Source organism: Stegostoma tigrinum, chromosome 2 (assembly GCF_030684315.1).
Source record: "Stegostoma tigrinum isolate sSteTig4 chromosome 2, sSteTig4.hap1, whole genome shotgun sequence".
Lineage (NCBI taxonomy): Eukaryota > Metazoa > Chordata > Chondrichthyes > Orectolobiformes > Stegostomatidae > Stegostoma > Stegostoma tigrinum.
The window spans coordinates 120,466,274-120,482,350 of NC_081355.1; the positions used below are offsets into that span (position 1 = coordinate 120,466,274).

At 40.3% G+C, this 16,077-nt stretch overlaps 1 protein-coding gene across 15 annotated transcripts in view; it reads left to right on the forward strand.

Moving 5' to 3' along the window:
* Positions 1–16,077, forward strand: part of LOC125462689 (sickle tail protein-like) — a 614,365-nt gene that overhangs the window by 434,392 nt on the left and 163,896 nt on the right. For all 15 annotated transcript variants that reach the window (XM_048552953.2, XM_048553021.2, XM_048552929.2 and 12 more), the window contains one exon: positions 2,765–2,960. In XM_048552953.2, the coding sequence (XP_048408910.1) occupies positions 2,765–2,960 (196 nt within the window). The remainder of the gene's footprint in view (positions 1–2,764; positions 2,961–16,077) is intronic.

Below are 16,077 nucleotides of genomic sequence, written 5' to 3' on the forward strand. Positions count from 1 at the left end.
AAAGATGAGGTGTTGGGGACCAGGAAATTGGAAGTTCTGGAGGAGGTGGAGGGTGTGGGTGGTGTCACAGACGTAGGTAGTGAGTTCCTGGACCAAGGGGGAGAAAATGGAGTCCAGACAGGTGGAGATAAGTTTCAATGGGTCGACTGGGCTGTCGGGTTTGTGGATTTTTGGGAAGGAGATGGAAGTGGGCGATGCTGAGATTGGAGGCTGTGGGTGGGAGGTCACCTGAGGTGATGAGGTTGTGGATGGTTTGGTGTTCTGGGGTGGGGTCGTGATCCGGGGACGTTAGGAGTAGGTGTTGGAGAGTTGGTGTCAGACCTCTACATCGCTGAGGCCAGTGTGCCATACTCTATTTCTATAATTGTCAGCTCTGATTTATACGCTAAATAAATACTGTTGCTTGGAATTTCTGTTCTGGGTCCCCCTACTATTATTTCAGCAAAGAAAACTGGACATAGTAATGAATGTACTGTTAGGCACCGGTGGTGTTCAAACCCACAATTTCTGGTTTACAAGACCAACACCTGTGTTGGTCTTGTGCCCAACCCAAGACGTCAACTTTTCTGCTCCTCTGCTGCCTGAGCTGCTGTGTTCCTCCAGCTCTGCACTGTTCTGTCTCTGATTCCAGCATCTGCAGTTATTCTATCTCCTGGAGAAAGCATTGGTTGTTTATGCCAAACTGGCAGTATAATAGGGCTTGAGTACTGCCTTTTATTAGCTAGTGACTTGAGACTGTCGTGAAGTTTATTAGCTCAACATGCATTCCTAATATACCCCTCTCATATCACAGACCTGTATATCATCTGTTACTGGATGTTACTTCTGCATAACAGACTGAACATGCATGCTGACTGAGAGCAAGGCAGGTATCCTTTTAAATGAGAACATGATGACAAGTTGTGATATCGTGACTATCTAAAGGAGACAGTGCTTATGCAGTTGTGAATCTATGCAACGGCCACCATTTGCACTGAAGGCATGGTAAGAGATAGAGAGAATTACCCTTCAGAAGGCTTGTTCACATAGGAATAACCTATAAAGCTCTATTTGGGAACGCAATAGTTGGATAACAATAGTGAAAATATGACTGAGTTAACAATTCAAAATTCCATCAATTAATTTAAAAATGAGAGATAATCTGGTTGTCTATGTACTTGTTAAATAGCACATTGGTTTCCATAAGTGCCGGCCCAGGTTAAATTGATATTTATTTATGAAACGACAGAGAATTTAAAATGTGAAACATGCAGGCCTTTAATATAGTTCCTTTGGCATAGACTTAGCTCTTGTAACTTCTGTGTACTTCTAGACAACTCAAGCCAGCCAATTCTTGTCATCTGTGCATAAAAGGTACAATCAAATTGGCCAATTTGTATTTACCCTCGTTAATCCGACAACCATATGATGTCCCTTACATCCAACTATATAGTTGGATGTAATTTTTGTAATTTTATTTTGTATTTCAGCTATGCTTTGAGGCAGTAGGGAAGTGTGGTTTACTGAAAATAGAGAGACAAAATAATAGCTAAGGTCAATCACACTACATACACATTGTCTGTCGAGCAGCTTTTTAAAGTGCTATTAAGAGATGTCCAGACGTAACAGTTAACCTTTCTTTGCGGTTCAGTTTCTTTTCCTGAAAACAGCAGGAAAATGAGGAGTCTTGTGATTTATAGAAATGTCTCTTGTTGCCATTTTTAGTTTTGCTGTCTGAAATAACTCCATGAAGGCCAGCATCCCAATATCTAGTCATCCTTTACTTACACATGCATTGTGTATGGCGCTGACCCTGCTAGGTCAGAGCAGGCTCCTAGAATGGACAGAACCTCTGGTACTCCTGTTTATATCTTTCAGCCAGGACTTCATGATTGGACCAGGTTAATACCCGCTTGCAGGGTACTTTTGTATCATTTCTGGTCCACCTGGCTGACCTCGTTCCAATCACTACACTATTCCTTTTGCCTAGCTTTACGGATCATAATTTTCTTTTCCTTTTATTCATTTATGGATGAGGGCATTGCTGGCTAGGCAACATTTTATTTCCCATCCTTAATTGACCAGAGGGCAGTTCAGAGTCAACCATATTGCTGTGGGTTTGGAGTTGCATGTAGGCCAGACCAGGTAACTGTCAATTTTGGTCCCTAATGGACATTGGTCAGAAAAACCCATCTGGTTCACTAATCAGCAGTGGATTCACAGTCATCATTAGATTGCTAATTCCAGATATTTATTGAATTTCCATTTCACCATATGCTATGGTGAGATTCAAACCCATGCCCCAGAATGTCACTGGATTAACAGTCCAGTGATAGACCACTAGGCCATCACCTTTTATCCAACATTAGTCTTATGGGAAAGTATAGACCAATGTCTAAATATATTCCCCATTTACGTATAGCATTCATCTTTTCACTCATGAGACCATTCATCCCAGTAAAAGGGGAAGGGAATTTGGTTTTTAAGTAATGTTACTTCTGGGATTTGCTATCGCAGGCTTTAGCTTTGAGGTCTGAACTCCGCTGCATTCCTTGTCAAAGTTTGTGGCTGGCTGTTGTGAAAACGTATCAGTTCAAAAAAATGATATTTCAACTGTAATGGTGGCTGAAATTTGATTAACATGAAATGCTGTTATTTCTAACAATGCATGGTATTCCGAGGTTGTGCTTTGCTTGTTTTCAGGTTTGTAATCCGTGTTTTGGTTACACAAAATGTGATTTGACTTGTATACTAATGTAAAAAATCTGTGTTTATCTTCTTCCAGAGTAGAAGCCCAAAGCATTTAAGAAGCTCCCAGTCTGGTCTCAGGGACCAGGCTGAACATCTCTCTGTCACCTCAGCGGATTCCTTCGAGGCAATGGCAGATCCAGAAGCATCTCACACCTTTAACAGAGGGACCCGTTTGCGGGCAAGTCTACCAGTTGTTCGATCAACTAACCAGACAAAGGACAGATCATTGGGTAAGGTTTGCTTGTACTTCAAGCATGTTGTACTCTGTGTATTGCATTTTAATTTGCCGTTCCACCTGAGATGAATTATGTACTATGTTTTGTTTTATCATGTTTGCAATGATTCTTTGGTTTAAACCTGATTTGATGTAGCAGTGAAATGCTGCATTACTGATTCTACACGTTGGGGGGAAAATGCTACTTGGGTGTAATTCGGATTCTGGAACCTAATGCAGATGAATATTGGTGTAGGAATGTCTAAGTGGTCTTTACTACAAATCAAGTAATGTAATGTAATGTCACTGTTCTGTTAAGCAGTTCTTTGTGAAAAGAAATGCCAAACAATATTTTTTGTGTGCTTTTACAAAGTTAGTGAGGCCTTTCAAGGTGTTTGAGACAGCTATTAGCAGAGCAAAACCTGGCATGTTTTTATGTGAATCTTGAACAATTCTATTACCACAATTTAAAATGGATATATCTGTTGTAATTAACATTGAAAGGTTTTTGAAGTCCATTTTTTAAAAAAAATCTAATCGAGACTGAATAATTGCAGTGACCTACAAAATTATTTTAAAATTACTTCTTGCAGGATCAACCATATTTCTACAGATTGTCCACTGCAGTGACTGAAAGTAATCATAGAATCATCGTTAGAATCCCTACAGTGTAGGAACAGGCCCTTCAGCTCAACAACCAAGAAAAATGTCAATGATTATGTGCTGTAGTAATGAGTTTTGAAGGCATTGCCTGTTCTGTTGTCATTTAAAACTAACTATATTTGTCGCAGTTAATAAAAGAGCAAATCTCTTGTGGTAGCAATGCATTGGATCCAAACTATTGAATACAGATTTGTAAAGTGGGTAGTAATGAGTTGAATTTTTATAGCAAATTTTTTTTGCATCCAGTTTGAATTTTCATACTGTGCTGGACTGTTACTCTTTCTGTTCAAGCTATTCCATGCCTTAAATTTACACTCCAATTTTTAACATGGATGCCATTTAATTGTTTTTTTTCATCCCAATGAACCTGTCCGCCTTCTGAAAAATCTAGTGTTGGGTTTTATACAGACTGCTTAGAGAAGAAGGAAAGGACACTTGTGACATTGATACAGGGTAGAATTTTTTTGATATTGCCAGATATCATTGGAGTGCTAAAAACAGCAAACCTTGATAACTGATAAGTAAATAACTGACACCTGCATCATGCCTTTTGACTTTCATTCCTGAGTTTAGTTGTTGTACTAAATCTCTCTTCTTTCAACTTTTCATTTAAAAACCTGTTTGTTCAGAATTTAATACCCTGCCCTATGATGAGATTGAAGTGGGAGAGGTCATTTAATGAGACAGACAATTCTGGGTGGGATCCTGCCATCTTCTCACCTGTATCCCGATTTTACTTCAAAAGGGTAATAATTCCATCTGAACAAGGAGTAAGGTTGTTAGTAGATTCACGTGAAATGCTGTTACTTTGAATGTGTGAGATGTTCGGAGGTTATGTTTGTCTTGTTTCCAAGTTTTGTAATCTGAAGTATGGTTATGCAAGCGTGGTGATGAATTGGATAGTCATGTAAAAACCCTTGTTCTTCTTGTTGCAGACGAGAGGCCACTTAATGTGGTGTGCCTAGCTTGAAAGAGGCATGCAGGGCTCTTGCGAACTCCAGCCAGTAGGTGATACTCCTGTTGTTGCAATGAAATGCAGCCTTTTTTTTTGCAAAATATGAGGAGGCTTAATAACATAACACCAACTATCTTCTGTTAAAGAAATACTATATAGATAAGTGGTGTCGTAAGAACTTTCCAAACAATTCATGGCAATGATACTCGAGCTAAGATTTAAATGTTTGAATTTTTCCTTATTTTTAGTAAGGTTCTAAACTCCCTTCATTTGAATTCCTTCTGGCTAATGCAGTGAAATTTGAAGTTTAAAATTTTAAAATAGATCTGAAACTAGCTTTGCAGATATTGTGTGAACCCATAAGGCATTTTCCAACTTTTTAATTGGGTGGTTAGCTTCAAGTTTCATTAGAGGGAGTTAGCATTGAAAAGTCAACAGATACGTTCCAGATGGGATCATTCGAGTGAATTGCTTTGAATCCAACAACTCTGAAGTGTGTGAGAAGTATCCAATTTCAGGATGTTTGTTTTCCCTCACAAGATCATTTTGATTTATACCGAAATGTTGCTTTTAAGCCAAACTCTCCTGGAATTCTAACCTTTTTGAAGTATTGAGGAATTTGAGGTCTATGAGGAGCAGGGCAGCAAGAAGATTTTGAGACCAGAGCAGATCACTCTCTTATGATCTGCATTAAAAATGCAGGACACGCTTGACTGACTCACTGACAATTGTTCCTTCTTCCTTTTTTTTCTCTCTTCCTCTGAACTCTCATTGTCCCTGCCCCAGCCCCCATTCCCCCCCCCACAACCACTGAACAATACCATCACCAGCCCCTGTGCAGAATGAGCTTGTAGTCCTGGAGAGGGAAAAATATTATCATGTCTACAAAATACAGTCTTAATTGTTGCCTGTCTTTAGGTTACACCATTACATCAAGATTATATATTTTGAAATCAACAGGAGTTAAATGTGGCTTTCACCCTTGGGATACTATTTGGCGTAATGCACAATTTAGCCTGGGAAAGGATTGAGGTAAAACTATCAAATATCCCTGTACAGATGAGAAACACAATTTCTGGTCCCGGTTAGTATGGAGAACTCATAGCATTTCTTGAAAGTGTTGAGGTTGAGGGTGCACACATATCTAGTTACTAGGATACTAATTAATACATGAAGTTGATTTTTTAACATATACTGTATGAATTCTCTCTTTTTCTTGCACTGGTTAGTTTAGTTAGCTATAATATTGTCATTTTTGGGGCCTGGAATTTTGATATTTAAAAAAAACAAGTGAGATACAGGATTTCATTCTTAATAGTTTGAGTGAAATGTGTTTAGCCTTGGCTTGGTTCCTAGGGCATGTGGTCTAATACGGATTTGACACTAATTCAATATTTTTGAATTATGGGTTTTCTCACCTGGGGGATGAACTCATGACATTTTTCCTAAAATTAAAATGTATAAAGAGAATCTAAGTATGAAGTAATGTCTTAAAACACATGTTTTAAAAGTTTGGAATTAATGTAGACTTTCCTAAACTGCAACAACTTGTATTCATTCAGCGTATTTAATGTAGTCAAATGTCCCAAGGTGCTTCACATCATTATCAAATATTGTTTGAAAGTAAAACTGTATCCACTGTGTGGTAGTTGAAGTGGGCCTGATTTTGTCATGCTGTGTTTAATAGCTTTCAGGTAACAGTTTTTAATATTTTCTTATGACTTCATCTGTTTCTATTTACTGTTGAAATGTCAACATCTATGAGCACTAAACTGTGATGGGAATATTTAATTGTCGATTATAAAGATATTCACCATACTTCAATAAGGAAAATGAGAATAAATGCTGAGCCGTCATTTAAAATTTTTCAGCCTGAGTCTTAATTTAAGATGTATGATTGTTATACCAAATATTTGATCAAAAAGTTTAGGTTTTGAGGAATGGGTTAAAGAGGAAAGGAGGTGACCAAGCTTATTGTGATTGTGACATCCAGCTCATGTTTCAGACATTTTGTCATCGAAACGTACATTTTCACCATGTGTTAGGAAGGGGAGGTCAAATCCTTTGATAATTAAAATCAAAACTCGAACAACAACCTATTCTCTTTCACCCCCCCCAATCCTCCAATCTGTAGTGGTGGTACCAGAGATCCCTTCTGATTTTAAACCCAAAATACGCAGAGAAGCTCACCTCACCTTGCATAACCAGTTAAACTGTTACAGAGAAAAGGAGGTTAAATGAAAGAAACTCCCTGGTATTTGCTTTAAGTAACAAGTAGTAATTTATTTATTTAACCTTAATAGTGAACTAATTAACAGAATTACCAAAAAACTAAACAATTCCCCCTTAACTAATAACTATTCCCTAACTGAACTAAGTTCTACTGGTATGCTGTTCCAATGAATACAAACCTCCCTTATATAAACCCAAGTAGTAAGAAAACAAATTAAAATGTCAACTCTCAAAGTATACATGCCTTCCATCTAATGTTCTTGAGTCATAAACACCTTTCTTCTACTGATCTGGCCATGTGAAGTCTTCTGTGAGGATTCTCAGCTAGAAGATTGCTGCTCTCCCCGGAGCGCTTGACGATTTCTTGTGAGAGCTAAATGTTTATTTCCCAGATGGCAGTTTGCTCTTGCACCAATTTTTTTAAAAAAAACTCCTTTATATACCTTGAATGACATATCAGTTTTTTTTTTACAATAACGTTGGTGCAATGTTGTCAAAACAATCAGATTTAAATTCAATTTGCTTTCAATTGCTAAGTGCTTGGTTAAAATTAATTGGTTGATTCTAGCTAGTTGCCAAAACATGAAAACAAGCCTAAGGTTTTCAATCTCACAACCAATTGATACGTGTTTCAATTTCAGAACTGTCTGCTTAGACACATTTCTGTATAAATCTAAGCTTAGAAAAGTACTTTACCTTTTAAAGGAGCCATGCACTCTTTCTTTTTCTTTTTCCCTTCTTTTACAAACAAATCCTAGATTCCTGCCTTTCCAAATCATGAGTACCGTACCCAACTTTGTAACAACTGGAGCAGCTCATATTGGGATACTCAACTTGTAACTTATAGAATTCATTATAAGGCAGTACATTGGAATTGCATAAAAACTGCACTTGGATATTTTCTCTAACTGAATTTATTTTTGCCAATATTAAACAGTTAAATGGTCCTACAAAGTGCAAATGTACAGTTTTAACACTGTTCCCAAAAAAAAGCAAATTTAAGAAATTCTTCTATTAAGTAATAGAATGACTTGAGAGTGACAAAATAAGCTTTTTGACGTTTTACTTTGGTGCTGGAATAAGTTGTTCTGGTGTTGTTTAGACTTGTAAAAATGACTGGCATTGATTTCCTTGTCTTCAACTTCATTACACTGCTTCAAAGGATCAGAAAATATAGGTAAAACTATCAAAGAAGAAAACAGTAGGAAGAGGTGTTTGTTGAATGTAAACTTATAATCGTAGTAAGATAGTTAAAATGAGCCTGCATAATGTCATGTTGGTTGTTTTAAGAGAACTTCAGGCAATGTTTTCTTGTCTCTAATTATTTTATTATTATTATTACTAAATCTCAAATCTACAAACAGAAACTAGTGATATAATTACTTTATTTGCTCTTATATATTATGATAACATGCACTATGCATCAATAAGGATAATTAAAAATAGCTACAGAGATAGTAGGAACTGCCAATGCTGGAGAATCTGGGATAACAAGGTGTGGAGCTGGATGAACACAGCAGGCCAAGCAGCATCAGAGGAGCAGGAAGGCTGACGTTTCGATGCTGCTCGGCCTGCTGTGTTCATCCTGCTCCACACCGTGTTAATTAAAAATGGCCCAGTTTCTCTCTTTTATTTAGCCTGAATCTCAAAATTTAACTTATTCTATGTGGGCTTTCCTATCTGGGCCTGCATTTATTACTTATCCTGAATTGTCCACGTGAAGATAACGGTGAGCTGATGCCATGATCCACTGCAGAATATTTTGTGTAGGTACACTCAATTGCTGGGGGGATGTTGGGAGTTCCAGAATTTTGATCCACTGACCGTGAAGGGATGGTAATGCTGTTCCAAGTCAGGATGGTGAGTGGTTTGGATGGGAGCTTGCCATTGGTGGTCTTCTAGATCTGCTGCCCTTGTCCTTCTAGAAGATAGTGGCAATGGGTTTGGAAGGTGCTGCCTCAGGAGCCTTGGTGAGTTGTTTCGTTATATCTCCTAGATGGACATGCTGCTATTACTGTCTCAGTGGTGGAAGGAGTTGAATGTTCTTGTTTTTGGATGTGCCAATCAAGCAGGCTGCTTTGTCCTGGATGGTGTCGAGCTTTTGAGTATTGTTGAAACTACACCTTTCCAGTCAAGTGGGGATTATTCCATCACACTCCTGACTTGTGGCTTGTAAATGGTGGACAAGCTTTGGTGAGTCAGAAGGTGAACTACATAGTATTGGATTCCTAGTCTGTAAACTGCTGTTGAAGCCAGAATATGTATATGGCAAAATCCAGCTTCGTTGTGAGTCTGAAGTTACTCCCACAAAATTGGGGTTTCGGTGACAAATGATGAGAGGCAACGGTTAGCTTTTTTTTTTGTTGGAGATGGTCATTGTCTGGCACTTGTTTGTTTAAAGATATATTGAGTGACATTTGTCAGCCCCAGCCAGAATATTGTCCAAGTCTTGCTGTATTTGGACGTGGATTGCTTTAGTATTTGAGTTGCAAATGGAAATTATACAATCCATCAAATAACATCCCTCTTCTGAACTTTCAATAGAAAGAAAGTATATTGAACAACTGAATGTGGTTGGGACCATAATCCCAAAGGATTGGAAGTAAGGCCAGTCAAGTCTAGTCCGCCATTTAATCATGGCTAATGGGTCAAGTCCAGTCCGCCATTTAATCATGGCTAATGGGCATTTCAACTCCACTTAACCGCACGCTCCCCATAGCCATTTAATTCCTTGCGAGATCAAGAATTTCAGTCTCTGCCTTAACATCCCGACCTCCCCTGCACTCAGTGGCAATGAATTCCACAGGCCCACCACTCTCTGGCTGAAGAAATGTCTCCTCGTTTCCATTTTAAATTTACCCCCTCTAATTCTAAGGCTATGCGCACGGGTCCTAGTCTCCCCGCCTAATGGAAACAACCTTCCAGCATCCACCCTTTCTAAGCCATACATTATCTTACATGTTTCTATTAGATCTCCCCTCAACCTTCTAAATTAATGAATACAATTCCAGGATCCTCAGCTGTTCATCATATGTTAGGCCTACCATTCTAGGGATTATCCGTGTGAATCTCTGGACATGCTCAAGTGTCACTATGTCCTCCCTGAGATGTGGGGGCCAAAATTGGACAAAGTATTCTAAATGGGGCCTAATTAGTGCTTTATAAAGTCTTGAAAGCACATTGCTACTTTTATATTCCAACCGTCTTGAGATAAGTGACAACATTACATTCGTTTTCTTATTCATGGACTCAGCCTGCAAGTTAACATTCAGAGAATTCTGGACCAACACTCCCAGATCCCTTTGTACTTCGGCTTTATGAATTTTCTCACCATTTTAGAAAATAGTCCATGCCTGTATTCTTTTTCCCAAAGTGCAAAACCTCGCATTTGCTCATGTTGAATTTCATCAGCCATTTCCTGGACCACACTCCTAAACTGTCTAAATCTTCCTGCAGCCTCCCCACCATCTTAGTACTACCTGCCTGTCCACCTATCTTCGTATCATTGGCAAACTTCGCCAGAATGCCCCCCGTCCCTTCATCCACATCATTAACGTATAAAGTGAACAGCTGCGGCCCCAACACTGAACCCTGCAGGACACCAGTTGCCATTCCGAAAAAGAGCCTTTTATCCCAACTCTCTGCCTTCTGTCAGACAGCCAATCCTCGATCCATACCAGTAGCTCACCTCGAACGCCATGGACCCTCACCTTACTCAGCAGCCTCCCGTGAGGCACCTTATCAAAGGCCTTTTGGACGTCTAGATAGATAACATCCACTGGGTTTCCCTGGTCTAACCTACTTGTTACCTCCCTTCAAAGAATTGTAACAGGTTTGTCAGGCACTACCTCCCCTTACTAAATCCATGCTGAGTTGTTCTAATCTGACCCTGCACTTCCAAGAATTTAGAAACCTCATCCTTAATGATGGATTCTAGAATTTTACCAACAACCGAGGTTAGGCTAATCCGTCTATAATTTTCCATCTTTTTGTCTTGATCCTTTCTCAAACAAAGGGGTTACAACAGTGATTTTCCAATCATTTGGGACTTTCCCAGTCTCCAGTGACTTTTGAAAGATCACAACAAAAGCCTCCCCTATTTCCTCAGCCACCTCCCTCAGAACTCTAGGATGTAGCCCATCGGGGCCAGGAGATTTATCAATTTTCAGACCTTTTAGTTTTTCTAGCGCTTTCTCTTTTGTATTGTCTCCCATACTCAACTCTGCCCCCTGACTCTCCTTAATTGTTGGGATACTAATCATGCCTTTCACTGTGAAGACTGATGCAAAGTACTTGAGTTCTTCAGCTATTTGGACTTCCGCACTATTCTGAGGAACCTCTGCAGTCATGTCATAGAGTTGAGGTGACCAGATTCCAACTAATGCAACCATCTTTTCTTTGTTAATAAAATGTGAGGCTGGATGAACACAGCAGGCCAAGCAGCATCTCCAGGAGCACAAAAGCTGACGTTTCGGGCCTAGACCCTTCATCAGAGAGGGGGATGGGGGGAGGGAACTAGAATAAATAGGGAGAGAGGGGGAGGCGGACCGAAGATGGAGAGTAAAGAAGATAGGTGGAGAGAGTGTAGGTGGGGAGGTAGGGAGGGGATAGGTCAGTCCAGGGAAGACGGACAGGTCAAGGAGGTGGGATGAGGTTAGTAGGTAGCTGGGGGTGCGGCTTGGGGTGGGAGGAAGGGATGGGTGCTAGGTTTTTTTAAATCTGTGTTTCCCTTTGACTCCAGTTTTGATTGGATGCTTTATGTCACACTTGGTCAAATATGCCCTTGATGACAAGGACAGACACTACCATCTCACATCCGGAGTTCAGCTCTTTACTGCCTTTGTTCAAACATGGGCTAATGAGGTCAAACGCCAGAGGCTCTGGCAGTATGTAACTGGAGTATCACTGAATATGCAACAGAATCAAAGACTTTGTGAGCTCTAAGAAGGCCTGGTTACTACTGTTCTTTGTATTTCTTTTTAAGACTTGCCGTGATCATTTCCTCAGTGATAATTAATGGCCAGAATTCATGTTGTAATTTCAGTAAGAGCTTTTCAGCCTTTGGTTGAAGGTGATTTGAGTCCGATTTTTGTATGACCTTTCATTTTGCAGGAAACTGGAAACCTCTCTAGTTACTGCAATCAGATTTTGTCTTGATGTCGAAGTTGTGTTGTACTGATTCCAGATAAGTATCCATGCACAAGTTGTGTAGGGATCCCACCTAATCAATAGCCTTGTTATTTCTAAGCTCTCAGATGGTCTTTTCAACCTCCATTGGATTGGGATTGAGAATGTTCTCAAAAGTGCTTCTTCCAGCAAGTGCTGACTACTTCTCTATCCTTGATGAGCTCACTGTTTGTTTCTTGGCTGTCAATGGTACAGGTTCTTATTTGCTTGGATCATGGATAGTCTCAAGTGCAGAAGAACCCACACACGACATGGCTGTTGGCAAGTTGCTCGATTTCCTGTATTCTTTGCGTGCACGATCTGTTCTTTAGGTTATGGATTTTTAAGTTCATCTTGCACCCCAAACCAGAACTAAACATGAAGTAAATAGCATAACATACAAACAGTGGTTGAAATCCCCACAGAACAATTATCCCAAGAATTTTGTTTTAACAATCACCCAGAGTACATTGATGCCAAGTAATCGAATCTCATTAAGGAATTATGCTTTACGTTGAATAGCCTTGTGTTAAAATTGCTTTAAAAGCTGCTGCATTATATACCCCATTCATAGCTGGCTGCTCACATTTCAGGTGGTTCAATTTCTTTTCCTCTTTAAAGTGCACTGCAGTGCTTACTCATGAGCAGAACAGTTTTCATAAACAGCATCACCAAGCTAGTACTGCCACGCGATCTTTTTTTTTCTCCCAGAGCTCTAATTTGTCCAGTTTAGTGCTCTCTCATTTTTGGTCCCCTATTGCTAGGCAGAATTACTCTGAATTCTCTTCCTAATTGCATTGTGTGCCAACCACAGTGGTTCAAGAGGGCAGCTCAGCACCACTATCTCAACAGCACCTAGGGATGGGCAAGAAATACTGAGTCAAGAGACCCAAAATCTGAGTCCCACCTGTTCCGGAGGTGCGTTATAAAGCGTTATAACATCCCTGAGCAGGTGAATCCAGACTCATTTGCTGATTGCTTGAATCAGTTTCCAGTGGAGCTGGAGAAGCATCATGAATTGGTCAGAATAGCCAGATTACAAATGAAATTTTAGCTGCAATTTCATTCTTCCAAGTAATAAAACCCATGCGAAATCAAGAAGTAAACAATATATGTGGAAGAAAGATTTGTATTTATAATGCTTTTCATGGCCAGTAAGAATGTTAAATTGTTGAGCCAAGAAATGGAAAAAGACTCTGGAGTCTTAATAGAATCAGTGCCAAAAGCTAATCTAGAGCTGTGATAAACTAAACCAATACGAAGTTAAACTACATAGCCCTTCCAATATTTTCTAACTATTTCTTTATTCATTCCTGTGTTGAAGGAATTGTTGGCTAGGCAGCACTTATTGCCCAGAGGGCAGTTCAGACCAACCACATTGCTGTGGGTCTGGAGTCGCATGTAGGCCAGACCAGGTAAGGATGGCAGTTTCCTTCCCTAAAAGGGCATTAGTGAACCAGATGGGTTTTTTCAACAATCAACCAACGGATCCTTGGTCATCCTTAGACTCTCAAATCCAGATATTTATTGAATTCAAATTCCACCATCTGCTGTGATGTATCCTGGGTCTCTAGATTAACAGTCCAGTGATAATTCCACAAGGCCATTCTTCCCCCATTTTGGCTATGATCAAATTGCATGGTTCTTGTGTCAGATCATACCTTTTGAATACTCTGTCTTCTTTGAGATTGTGTTGAAACACAAGGGAGATGTTTAAGTATGAGAGATGTTGTGGAGAAGGTTAATCTAAACTGTCAGTGGCCTGGCTTTTGAGGAAACGCATGAGTAAAAGTTTTAGTTGGAAAGATTGTGGAGATCCTCTTGAAAGGGAAACAAATCTAAAGTTTAAGTTTTGACTCTTTTCTGGCATGAGGAGGGTGTTCATTGCCCATCCCTAACTGCTTATGAACTGAATGGCTTCCTAGGCCCTCTAAGGGCAGGTTTAAGCACCAACCATTCTATAATAGATCCATAGTGACAGCTAGGCCAGGTCAGGTAAAAGTGGTAGTGTTCCTTTCTCCAAAGACATTAGTAAACTTAATGTTATTTTTACGATGAACAATAATCAGTTTCATGGCCACCGTTACTGATGCTAGCTTACAATTTCAGATTTCCTTTATTAAGTATTGCTCCAGGTGTCATATTGGAATTTGGAACCCATATCCCCAGATTATTAGCCTCCACCTCTGAATTATTAGTTCAGTGACAGGAATGCTACTCCACCAAATTGCCTTATTAGAAGTACATGACAAGGGGACACAAGTTCAAACTGATTTTAAATAATTAACCTTTTAATCTATTATTAGGTAATTCTTTACTTAGTGCTTGATCAGTATTCAGAATTGGACTTCCAGATTTTGATGTGGAGGTGAATAAACTAAAACCGTTGAATGGCAGAGGTGGAGGTAGTGGTAGGAAATCTGAATTTGTACTACTGGATTTCTTTTTAGTTTAATTCAGTGTGTCAGCATATGCTTATTAAGAGAATTGAAACTCCTAGAATAGGAGTGTCCGAGTTGACTTGGTTAAAATATTAGCTTAAGGACAGGAAACAGTGAGTTGTGGCAAACTTTTTTTTAGTCTATAGGATGGTGAATGATTGTGTTTCCCAAGATGTAGTGATAATAACATGTAATTAAAAATACAAATAATGTTACATTGCAGAAAAACCTCAAAATTTGACTTAATTAAACTTGGAAGCATTGCAGACAGTGAGGGTGATGCTGATTCACTGTACCAGGACCCAGGACAGCAATTGGAATTTAATACGGAGGTATGAGGTAGTGAATTTTGAAAGAGGGAATAAATAAGGACTTATTGATGCAATTCTAATATGTATGCAGGAACAGAGCACCTAGGCTTTCATGTGCATAGATCATTTGAAGATGACAGTACATACTGAAAGGGTGGTTGACAAAACATAGGATCCTGAACTCCATAAATAATGGCCTCTGAAGTTAGGTCGCAGGGTCCAGTAAAGCTGAGTGGAACTGGGTGTTCAGTCTGTGGATCCTGCGGGTCTAGGCCCGAAACGTCAGCTTTTGTGCTCCTGAGATGCTGCTTGGCCTGCTGTGTTCATCCAGCCTCACATTTTGTTGCCTCTGAAGTTATGTTGTTCCTGTGTAAAGCTTTGGTTAAGCCACAACTAGAATTTTGCATCCTAACTCCAACCCTTTCTGACCATATTCTTACAAAAGAATATGACTCTGACTTTCTGACCAAATGGTGTTGAAATGTCTCTTGAGCAATTTCAGTTCTAATAGTGAAGGTGCCCACAATTTGCCATTGGGTAGTGAGATCCTGGTGTTTGACCCAGGATTGATGAAAAATGCACGGTGTGAGAGCTGGAAGGAAATCTGGCGATGTATGAAAACCAACATCTTTTAAGAATGATAATAAAATGTGAGGCTGGATGAACACAGCAGGCCAAGCAGCATCTCAGGAGCACAAAAGCTGACGTTTCGGGCCTAGACCCTTCATCAGAGAGGGGGATGGGGAGAGGGAACTGGAATAAATAGGGAGAGAGGGGGAGGCGGACCGAAGATGGAGAGTAAAGAAGATAGGTGGAGAGAGTATAGGTGGGGAGGTAGGGAGGGGATAGGTCAGTCCAGGGAAGACGGACAGGTCAAGGAGGTGGGATGAGGTTAGTAGGTAGATGGGGGTGTGGCTTGGGGTGGGAGGAAGGCTTGGAGACCGCTTTGCAGAACACCTCCGCTCGGTTCGCAACAAACCACTGCACCTCCCAGTCGCAAACCATTTCCACTCCCCCTCCCATTCTCTAGATGACATGTCCATCATGGGCCTCCTGCACTGCCACAATGATGCCACCCGAAGGTTGCAGGAACAGCAACTCATATTCCGCCTGGGAACCCTGCAGCCATATGGTATCAATGTGGACTTCACCAGTTTCAAAATCTCCCCCTTCCCCTACTGCATCCCTAAACCAGCCCAGTTCGTCCCCTCCCCCCACTGCACCACACAACCAGCCCAGCTCTCCCCGCCACCCACTGCATCCCAAAACCAGTCCAACCTGTCTCTGCCTCCCTAACTGGTTCTTCCTCTCACCCATCCCTTCCTCCCACCCCAAGCCGCACCCTCATCTACCTACTAACCTCAT